Source organism: Blennius ocellaris (genome assembly GCF_963422515.1).
Source record: "Blennius ocellaris genome assembly, chromosome: 13".
Lineage (NCBI taxonomy): Eukaryota > Metazoa > Chordata > Actinopteri > Blenniiformes > Blenniidae > Blennius > Blennius ocellaris.
The window spans coordinates 15,179,234-15,190,293 of record NC_137662.1 but is presented as its reverse complement, the minus strand read 5'-3'; the positions used below and the strand labels follow the sequence as shown (position 1 = coordinate 15,190,293).

The 11,060-nt window shown below is 43.5% G+C and overlaps 1 protein-coding gene across 1 annotated transcript; it reads left to right on the top strand.

The window, feature by feature from the left end:
- Nucleotides 1-337: 337 nt before the first annotated feature.
- rrp12 (ribosomal RNA processing 12 homolog) lies at nucleotides 338-10,961 on the top strand. Its single transcript, XM_080508035.1, has 34 exons — nucleotides 338-522; nucleotides 1,397-1,623; nucleotides 1,832-1,915; nucleotides 2,001-2,077; nucleotides 2,168-2,273; nucleotides 2,361-2,477; nucleotides 2,786-2,924; nucleotides 3,042-3,169; nucleotides 3,254-3,352; nucleotides 4,024-4,115; nucleotides 4,215-4,326; nucleotides 4,504-4,604; nucleotides 4,708-4,822; nucleotides 4,904-5,046; nucleotides 5,137-5,258; nucleotides 5,357-5,421; nucleotides 5,541-5,703; nucleotides 5,815-5,969; nucleotides 6,084-6,151; nucleotides 6,769-6,862; nucleotides 6,959-7,117; nucleotides 7,231-7,311; nucleotides 7,926-8,031; nucleotides 8,122-8,229; nucleotides 8,320-8,477; nucleotides 8,757-8,848; nucleotides 8,928-9,083; nucleotides 9,372-9,544; nucleotides 9,634-9,738; nucleotides 9,816-9,862; nucleotides 9,950-10,028; nucleotides 10,116-10,183; nucleotides 10,283-10,365; nucleotides 10,443-10,961. Exons 1-34 carry the CDS (start codon nucleotides 384-386, stop codon nucleotides 10,543-10,545), a joined length of 3,864 nt encoding a protein of 1,287 aa, XP_080364161.1. The 5' UTR covers nucleotides 338-383; the 3' UTR covers nucleotides 10,546-10,961.
- Nucleotides 10,962-11,060: the final 99 nt, after the last annotated feature.

Here is an 11,060-nt window from a genome sequence, read left to right as displayed (position 1 = left end):
TCCTGAAATACATACAGATCTAATTTGTTTCCATGACTACGTGTTTCCAATATTGCAAACCAATATGGCCATTATTACCTGTAAACTGATATTTGAAGTACTGACTATTATATTTAGTTAATTTCTAAGGAAACGTCTCTTTTTGATGAAGTATTATTATTATTATTATTATTATTATTGTTTATTATTATTATTATTATCATTATCATTATCATTATTATTATTGCTGTTGTTACGTCGTGTTGTGTGTAAATAGCGCCATCTACACGTGAAATGACGTGTGGCCCGAAGCTCAAGCGTGAGAGAGGGCGTATGACGTCATCACGTACGCGACCGGATCGCTGGCAGCTGGTGGAACGTGATTTTATTTTTGAGCCCCGAAAATGGTCAAATCGGGGAAACTTCGCTCCGGGACCGGGTCAAAACTGAAACGGTGGAAGAAAGGCCACAGCAGCGACTCCAACCCGCAGACGAGTCGTTTCCGGGAGGCGGCGAAGAGCCGCTACTTCAGCCGACCCACCGGTGAGCCTCCCATTACACGTGGGTCTGGGGCTACTGCTAACAGCAGCTAATATTAGCCATTTAACTCGGCATAAAGTCAGCCAACTTCATGTGCGTCGTCTGAACAACAATGCGATTAAAGCTGAACATTCTTCGCGTGTTTTTCTCTCGTGTCAGTTTATTTAAAACGCTCTTTAATTTCTCAGTTCCGAGCATTGCTTAGCTACTTTCTGCAGCGTCAAAAGCTAAAAGCAGATTTTGCTTCACAGTATCAAAACAACTGATCAGTACTGTTGATGTGCTTTAAAACACGGTGAATTAGAAAGCTGGTTTTACTTAAGACACGTGATTGCCCCACATTCAAGCCCCGCAGGCGTGCTTTGTTGATCATTGGGGTCAGGCTACAGGTTTCGCGATATTGATTTCCAAATGTTTCATTGATGGTGTTAAAATTTGTATACATGAACTTTGTATTCATGAGAAGTAAGATTGATAGAACAAGCACGCATTTCCAAGTGTAACAGTTGTAATTGCCTCCAAACCACACCAATACCACAATTTCTCAATATTTGTTGCACAGCAGGCTAGATTGCCTTGTTGGTTTTTATTTAAGTGAATCACTAAAAATGGAAGGACAGACAGTTGTTGTAGCAGCAGCAACTTAAACAAATCTTTATAAGTAACGTTGTTATGGGTTAATCAGTCAACCTTACAAAAAAATCAGTTTTAATTTGTCAGGTTTTTTTTTTACAGTTATAATATCTGCACACTTGTTTATTCATGCATTCATTAGCTGTATGTTATCTCGAAAAACTCCCAGTCTGATGCTTGAAAGTGGGAACCTATGAAACTAAGATTACATCCAATTGTGGTGATTTCTTCTCTTGCTCCACAGAAAAGAGCGATCTAACAGTCGATGCTTTAAAGCTTCACAATGAGCTCCAGGCTGGTCCACTGGAGGTTGGTGCAGGTCGCAAAGATGCACGTATGGAAGAAGAGCCGGATGAGATGCATTCAGAAAGGACATCCGGTACCTTCCTCAGCGGCCTGTCGGACTGCTCCAACCTCACCTTCAGAAAAGTGCAGCGCTATTGGGAGTCGAACTCAGCTGCTCACAAAGAGGTATGTGGACAGATATTGGCTCGTTTGATCGCAGCACAATTATCTGTCAGCTCTGTTTATCTGGCCGGTGGGCAAGACTTTACTCACAAATATGTAGGACAGTAATGAAGTCGTGACTAACATCTCTAGGAGCTGATATCAAAATGTGACCCCAAATAGCAAAGAGGTTTCCTGCAGATGTGACGTTTTCTTGTCTTCTGCCTTTCAGATTTGTGCAGTGTTGGCAGCTGTTACTGAAGTCATCCGCAGTCAAGGAGGGAAAGAGACTGAAACAGAGTACTTTGCTGCTTTGGTGAGTGTTGCTTCCTTCTAATACTGACCAAACTGTGATATGTTACCTAGTATTTACAGACGCGTTGTGTCTGTTCGTTGTTTAGATGACCACTCTGGAGGTTGTGGATTCAGCAGAGTCCCAGGCAGCAGTGGCATACCTCCTAAACCTAGTCATGAAGCGGTAGGACACAGTAAACTCCCTGGGCATGTCTAAGCCAAGTGAATATGACTTGAAATATATTTTACTTTCATGCTGTATTGAATCTGCCAGGGTTCCTGCTCCAGTGCTCATGTCCAAGTTCTCGGACACCACCAAGGCACTGATGGACGTCATGTCGAAAGAGGCCACATCTGACACTTCGTCAGCACTTAGATGGGTGAGTGGAAATAGTGTCTTCTCATCCCTTTATTAATCATTAGTCAAACATGTAGCACTAATGGCTTGCGGTGTTTCCGGTGTATAGATCCTGTCGTGCCTGGCTACTTTGTTAAGGAAACAGGATGTATCGGTCTGGACGTATCCATCTACTCTTCAGGCGTACCACGGTCTGCTCAGCTTTACAGTGCACACCAAGCCAAAGGTTGGTACCACGACAGAAGGTGCTCTGTGGTTATTTGTTAATGTGTCGTGGTGGAAAGGATCTTAAAAATTTGTATTCAAAAAAATCTTTGAGGTTTCAATGATGTATCATTACATGCATTTACCTCTTAATAATGGCGCTGAACCAGGATGATGGTGCATTTGAGAAACACTTTGTCGATAGGGTGCTGTTAGTGTTTATGCTTGATGTGCCTTTTTGCACGGTGGGTCCGAGAGGACTGAAATTTCATCTGTGCTGTATGTCATGCATATTAGCACACTTGACAATAAAGCTGACTTATCTCTCAGGTCCGTAAAGCAGCACAGCAAGGTGTGTGCTCCATTCTGAGAGGGAGTGACTTCCTATTTACTGACAATGCACCAGCCAATCACCCAGCAGCTGCTACCACAGCCAAGTTCTGCATTAAAGAAATGGAGCAAACAGGGGGTAAGGAGCTATGATGTACTGTACTAATGGATAAGTAGCACAAAATTCTGCCTGATTGTTGGGACTCTCATAAACTTTGTTTATTTCTATGGTTGGATGCTTTCTTTCCTCCCACAGGCAACAAAGAAGACACCACCACGCTCCACGTGCTCGGCCTATTGAAGGAGTTAATTGGGACATTTCCTCTGGGCGCCGTGAAGTCCTGTTGTGAGACTTTGCTGCGAGTGATGACACTCAGTCATGTGGTAGGAAAGAAATTCACATTGAAGCACCAAAATTCACTTTTGTCCATTGACATTCACTCAAGTTCTTGTTTTCTCCGCATGCAGCTGGTGACCGCCAGTGCCATGCAGGCTTTTCACAAGCTGTTCAGTGGGAAGCCAAATGCTTCAACCCTGTCGCCAGAACTCAACGCACAGATCATCACGGTGAGGGAATACTTGAAGCAATACTTTGTCATTGTTTCAAAAACGTACTGGCCGGTCAGCGGCTCCAGACGCGACGTAATGCAACGCGCCCATTGGACTCGAACCGCGTCCACACACGGTGCGTCGGGACACCGGAGCTGCTCCAAGCCTGGGTGTCCGTCCTCGCATTGCGTCCGCGCTCGTGGCCGGAGTGCGCTCCAGGTGGCACACAGCTGGAGCGACGTCACCGGGGCCGGCCGGTGTTTTGCTCTCTCGGAACCAACACAGAAGTTGCGCCTTCCACATCTGTCTGTTACTCGAGGCTATCATGTTGCCAGTGCCTGGAGCCGACCGGCTTTCTGCCACCAGAGCGCACTCCGGTTTCACTTTGCCAGGGCGACGTCACTGGGGCCGGCCGGCATTCGCTGTCTCAGAAACCAACGCGGAAGTTGCAGCTACAGCTCGGTGGCTGCAAAAAAATACAAATTAATGAAAAAACTAGTGTGTAGTGGAGTACGTAAATGACAACGGAGGATTCACAGGGTCCAAGTCAGCCGCCCCGGCTGAGATTATTGTTGCAACGTCTTATCTCTGCGGAGCTCTCAACCCCGCCTATATTTTAACTGTGCTCTGTTCTGTCCTTGCACTTTTTGTGCATTGGAAACAGGGCTAAACTCAGTTCTCCCTTCTAGGCTCTGTACGATTACCTCCCCAGTGAGAATGACCTGCAGCCTCTGTTGGCTTGGCTTGCAGTCATGGAGAAGGCACACGTTCACCTCGCAGGGTAATAACATCAACTCTCAACAATTTAACACATTGTTTCTGTAAGTTGTTTTGCGAGTCATCAGATTGTTGGTGAGCAGCCTCTATTGTCTTTGTGCAGCTTGCAGAGTTCTCTGAGTTTGGGTCACCTCCCTCGCCTCTTCTCTGCTGCCATGTCCTGCCTGTTGTCGCCTCATGTTCAGGTGGTTTCTGCAGCCACCAACGCCCTCAAGGTAAAATACAAAGTTAAATGAAGATGCATTTGAAATGTGTCTTTCAGTCCTGATACTCTACTTTGGCTTTGATTTTTGATTAAATGGTTGGCAAAGTCTTTAGGTTTTATTGATTTTACTAGCACTGCTTCCTTACCCAGGTGTATAGACTCCTAATTAAACTCTTATCACTTTCAGACATTGTTGACTGAATGCGTCGCCCCTCACATGAAGGACATTGGCATGGTCACTGCCACCTCTTCTGCGGGGAACTCGTCCTACGTCTGCAAAATATTTCGGTACGATCTCAAACTGCGAAGCTACCGTATGTCCTTTTCCCGTTTTGTATGGCGAGGTGGGAATACAGCTTCTGATCACTGTGGCTGTGCCTGTGTCTTTCAGTATTGTAGAAGAAGGTCTGTCTTATCGCTTCCATGCCTCGTGGCCATTTGTGCTGCAGATCCTGGGTTGTTTCTACCGGGTTGCAGGGAAACAAGCTCACCCCATCATGGCCAAGGTATAGTCAGCTCTGGTGATCAGTACGCGCACCAAAAAACAACAATGTTTACCAAAGCCCTTGTTTTTTTGTCCTGGACAGTCCCTGCAGTCTCTGGCAGACCTGCGTTCAACTCCACACTTCCCCTTCAGTGGTGAGTTGGACTTGGCTATTGGCGGAGCTGTGGAGAGCATGGGGCCTGAAGTTGTACTCGGTGCTGTGCCTCTCAACATAACTGGCTATGAGTAAGAGCAGCACACACCTTGCATGCAAACAAAATAATGACATGAAGTTATCCCCGCGTGTTTTAATGACCTACGTTTTCTTTCTGTCAGTGATGACTTGGAGTTCCCACGTAGCTGGCTGGTCCCGGTCATACGAGATCATGTGAAGAACACTCATCTTGGTTTCTTTACGTCACATTTCCTCCCACTGGCCAATACTCTCAAGCAGAGAGGTACGTGTTGTATCACAAGCTCCACATAATGATGAGAATCAATGCAAATAACGGTTTTTCCTTTGTACCAAACAAATGAACCTGTTCTCGTGTTGCAGCTGAAGAGTTGGAGGGAGCAGGACAGAAGCTTGAGGCCAAAGTTTACCTGACTTTACAGCTTCAGGTAGCCCAACTTCATTGTCTCCTTTTCTTAACATTATGCTGAACAGAAAAGTGTGAATAAACCCAATGAGTCGGTTCCCAGGCGGAAGTGGTTTACATATATATATATTTTTTTTACAGATTTGGACCATGCTTCCTGGTTTTTGCACCTGCCCTGTGGATCTTCTGGCATCCTTCAAAAGTCTTGCACGCACACTTGGCATGGCCATCAACGAGCGACCAGACCTGAGACTTACAGTGTGTCAGGCTCTTCGCACCGTCATCAACAAGAGCTGCTCCACAGGTGGGAAGCCGAACGCATTCACAGAAACACACGACACATTAAGTCTGCTGCAGCTGCTTGACTCTCTTGAACCAACCCTTAAAAATACTTGTTCCTGCTTTAAATCTGCAGATGAAGAAAAGGCTGAAGTGGGCCGCTTCTCCAAGAACTTCTTGCCGATACTTTTCAATGTGTACAGCCAACAACCTGCAGCTCGAGAGTCTGGTACCTACAGGATGGCCATACTGGACACCATCAAGGTTTATTTGACCGTCACTGACATGCAGGTATGTTCAGTGTTTTTTGAATTTAGCATCTCACATTTTTCATGGTTCATGTTAAGGAAATTAGTTTTAAGTATTTTTGCATGGTTTAAAGTTTCTTCTATTAATTTTCTTCAGATGACCTGCACATTCCTGCAAAAAGCCGCGGACAGACTGAACAGCACAGAGAGCACCGAGTTCACACGGTAGGACAATAATGTGGACATCTGTATAACACATATACCACTGTAAATTCAAAGAGAATAAGAAAGTAATGAAATCAAGTAAATAAAAAGTAATTAGAGAATAAAGAGACTGTTGGGTTAAGAATTGTGTACAATTGTTTTGCAGCAACGTACACATCTATGCACAAAGGTCATAAACATATTCAAGACTTATTTGCGCTATTTTATTTTTATTTGGCAGATTGAAAAGAGGCTGGGTGTTCTATGGCTTATTTGGGTTTTTAATTTTTTTTTAGCAAAGTTTGCTGATTCAGTGATTGCGATAGAATGTGTTGTCTCAGCTCCATCTGTATGACTATTTCAACCCTTGTAAATGTGCAGGTTCTGCATCTAATCTGGCATAAAACACAACTGATCATTTCTGTAACTGTTGTATTTTCATCCTTCTGTGAAATGGAAGTCACATAACAACAATTCTTAAACTTAAAAACATCTACTTCAGGCTGGACAACAAAAACAAAACTGTGTGAAGTATTTATAATTAATATGAAAGTATTTGTGACTAAAAATATCCATGTCCACCCTGTTAATATTCATAAGGTGAATAAAAGTGTGCCTCATTCTCTGTCTCCTCTCAGGCTGTCGGTAATGGACCTTGTGATTGCCATGGCTCCCTTTGTAGATGAAGCCACCATGACTAAAACTTTTGAGTTAATTAGGCCATATCTGGAGGTAGGAGTATACACAGGATACACAGCGTGCCGAAAGGCATGTTTTCTTTTTAAGTAATTAATTTAACTCTGCACACGTTGGTGCTCTTGTTTTCAGACCAAAGACCCGGGCATGCAGAAAAAGGCCTACCGAGTCTTGGAGGAGATGTGTGGAGCAGAGAGAGACGAGTGTCGATCGTTTGTTGTATCTAATCTCGATACACTCAAAGTTGTCCTGCTCGAAACACTGAAGAGTGCCGCTTCTCCAGCAAAGAGGGTGAGGACAGTGTTTCTGCATGGAAAGGAAGTGAACACAACACTAGATGAGATATTGTTTCTTGGCGTACCGTTAATCTAATTGTATCTTGCTTTTGTGTTGCTCTTTTTCAGCCGAGACTCAAGTGTCTGACCCATATTGTCAAAAGGCTGAATGAAGAACACAAAGACTTTATCACCGCCCTGCTGCCAGAGGTACGAACATAGCAAGTAATATAGTTGCATTGTGTTTGCTCAGCTCTGGGGTTTCTTTCTGGATGATGTCTCAAAAAGAAGTTACAAGAAATGCCAAACCAGAAATGTTAGACGAGAAAGGCATTGTTCTTTTTTTACATTCCCAAGAGAACCAAATTCTCTGTTCTTGTGAAGTATGTATAAAGGGTTGTCAAACACACCATGAATATGAATACCAGAGGGTCTGATTTAAACTGACATGAATTACAATTTTTCAATAAAATAACTTTCTACTTGTAATTAGTCCACAAGGGGGGCAGGAATAAAACACAAGCAATTGTGTTGATTTGGCAGCTCTCAACACTGCAGTGTCAAGTTTCCAAATGATATATCATCACAGAGAGTGCCAGTCATGCCGTTACAGACCAGAGTGTATCAGTGTGTTTTCTTTACATACTGTAGCTTTGTCTCTTTGTAAAGTCTTCTGACCAACTATCTTAAAGGCCATCTTCCTTCTCTTGCTTCCCCTTTGAAATCAATCGTGGCCAGATGTGTCCTTTATTTTGAAATGACTTTGACAGCCCTGGCTGCTACAGACCCACGAATTTGTTCGTATTAAATCATTTTCCCTCTAGGTGATCATATGTACAAAAGAGGTGTCTGCTGGGGCTCGCAAGAGCGCCTACGCTCTGCTGGTGGAAATAGGATCTGCTTTTGTCCGCTTCTGTGGGAATAAAGAAGGTAATATTACACGTATGAAAGATTATCTTGCTGATTTGCGATGTGGAGCTCAGAGATGTCATATTAAAAGCATGTCTCTGTCTGAACTAGATGCCATGGACCAGTATCTGGTTTTGGTGTATGCAGGGCTCATGGGCTCAGTCACCATGGTCACTTGTACAGTGTTGGCACTGACGCGTCTGGTGTTTGAGTATAAAGGTAGGTCTGATGAAATTCCCCAGTTTGCTGCAGGTGATGCAGGATTTTGTTTTGCCCACTGGATTAGAACCGCTGCCTTTTCTCTCTCAGACTCGATCGAGGTGAGCAGCATGGAGCAGCTGCTAAACAACATTTGCCTGCTGCTGTCGTCCCGTACCAGAGAAATAGTCAAAGCTGCCTTAGGCTTCATCAAGGTCATCCTCTTCATCATGGACTCCAAGACACTGGCTTCACATGTCACGATCATGGTATGCACTGCACATCCTGGTTACTTGGAGTCACTTTACATACTTTTTAAATTGGTTGCCCATTACTTTTTACTTTCATTCTCACTTCCAGGATATGGCAGGTATACTTCTCACATCTATAACGCCGAGACTGTTTATGTTCTCCCCAAAAAATTAAAAAAGGAGAGAAATCAAGCTTTTTGCCCGAGTCAGCCTTATCGGACAACGAAACAGCCACAACATCAGTTTAAGTCCCATCATTGGAAGGTAAAAGAAGATTTCTCCTTCACTGTTTTTCAGATGGAGGGTGTAGGAAACATCAACGATGATGTGAGAAGACACTTCAGAGCCAAACTGAAGAATATTTTCACCAAGTTTATCAGAAAGTTTGGGTAAGTGTTCCAGAATTACTTGGGTCCTTTTGTCGAATGGATGGAGATCGACTGATCTGACTTTCTATGGCCCTTTCAGCTTTGAGCTGGTGAAGAGCATGCTGCCTGCAGAACACCACAAGGTGCTGGCAAACATCCGCAAAGCCGAGGCTCGCAACAAGAGGCGCAAACAGGCCTCTGAGGACCAGGATGACTCGGAAAGTGAAGAGGAAACGCAGAAGAAAAGGAATGAAAGGTATTTGACAAATATAACTTGTTTCCGTTGTGATTTTGTTCCATATATTGTCCTGTCTATTTTTTCTTCATGGCTTTTATGCGAAAACTGTAAAAAACAATAATTATAGGCTTGGAAGTATTTCAGATTGTTTGGAAAAATCCCAAATATGAGCATTTCACTGTTGGACTGCAATGAATGAAATTGTGGAAAATTTTACTTTTTCCAGAATTTTTTTAAATGTACCCTTAAACTATTTAAAGTAAACATTATTTCAGTCCTAAGCACATTAATTTCTTTCCTATTAAGCATTGAGGAAATCCTCGCCGAGTCAGACAGCGAGTTGTCGGAGGATGAAGGGAAGCCTCGTGCATCTCAGAAGAAAGCAGGCAAACAGCAGAAGGGACGAGCTTGGCTCAAAGAGGGAGCGGAAGACGACCCTCTTAACTTCCTGGATCCCAAGGTTTCTCAGAGAGTGTTAGGTAACACACCATCCCTCCTTGTGTTTTCCATAGCGCCATCAAGTAAGAGAAAGCAAGTCAGTCATTGCATACTTTTGATTCGTTCATAGCCACCAACCCAGACCTGAAAAAGAGCGCCAAGGTTGAGCATGGCTTCAAAGTGACGTCAGACGGTCGACTTGTCATCAGAGAAGAGGAAGAAAAGAGAGACAAAGGTGAGACGAAAGCAGATCTGTCGTCTGTTGCTCTTTGTCTGGACAACACTGATAATAAGTCGTCGCTCTTCTCACAGGGATGGGAGAGATGGACGATATTTTAGAAGAGGCTGGAGTGAAAAATGTGAGTAATTTGAAGCACAGTGTCTTCACCCACTGGATTATTTTTGTTGCCGATTGTTTACCTTCTGACCATTGAAAACATTCTCAGAGAAAGACCCAGAAGAGGAAGTTTAAGGATGACAACTTTGATGACGACATGGACATCGAACCCCAGTCAAAATATAAAGGTAATTTATAATCAATGCTTTATTGTTTCCTGTTGACCTGTTACATGCAGTAGAGTGCTGATCATAGTGGCGTTTTCTTCTCACCAGCTGGGGGTTCAGGAATCCACAGACCACTTGGAGGCCGGAGGGACATTGGAGCTGATTATAAATCAAAGGTGGGCCCAGCGTTGTGCATTCTTGAAAGTATCCGGTCTGCGGTGTGTTGTTTGGAGAACGTTCATTCTTAGCATCCACTTTGTCATCTTACATTTCAGAAAGGAAAAGGAGACGTGAAGAAACAAGGAAAATGTGATCCCTACGCCTATGTTCCGCTGAAGAAGGCCCAGCTTAATCGCAGGTATCTGCACTGCTGGAAAATGCTTTACGACCAAGTGGACATGAGTTAAAACCTCCACATGTTTTGTTTGTTCACAGGAAGAGAGCCAAACTGCAGGGCCAGTTCAAGGGCATGGTGAGAGGAGCCCAGAAGGGGGCGCTGTCGGGAAGGAAAATGCAGAAGAGAAAAGGAAAAGCTTGAAGAGGATACTTTTATATTCTTCGCTTGGACTCCCAATTGTGTTGTGTGCATAAACATCCTCAAATGTGGGTGTACACTTTAATGTGAGCATACATCCCGTGTGTTTGTGTGCATGTGTGTTTCTGATAAACTTAAGATGGAAGCAGTTTTGTTTTTTTCAAACTGATGCATCTTCAAAGATATCTAACTTCTCTGATTAAGAATGAATCAATTTCATAACATTGTCAAACTATTCCGCCCCTGCTGTTATGTTATAGAAAACTAAGCGGGGGAGGGAATCTGTCATATGATTATTCGGCCAAGGAATAGATTAAATGTGATCTGTTAGAAATATATTTTGTTAATGGCTTGAAATATATAGACAAATATTACAACTATTAGCAGAAAAATGACTTGTGCCTCTTGCTTTTGCATCGTTTGATCTCTTGAGGGGACTGTAGGCTTAAGCAGTTACCGGAGTTTATGAAAGCTTTTAGGTGATTGAAAAATATCATTAAAGCTGCTCTTTGGCCTGA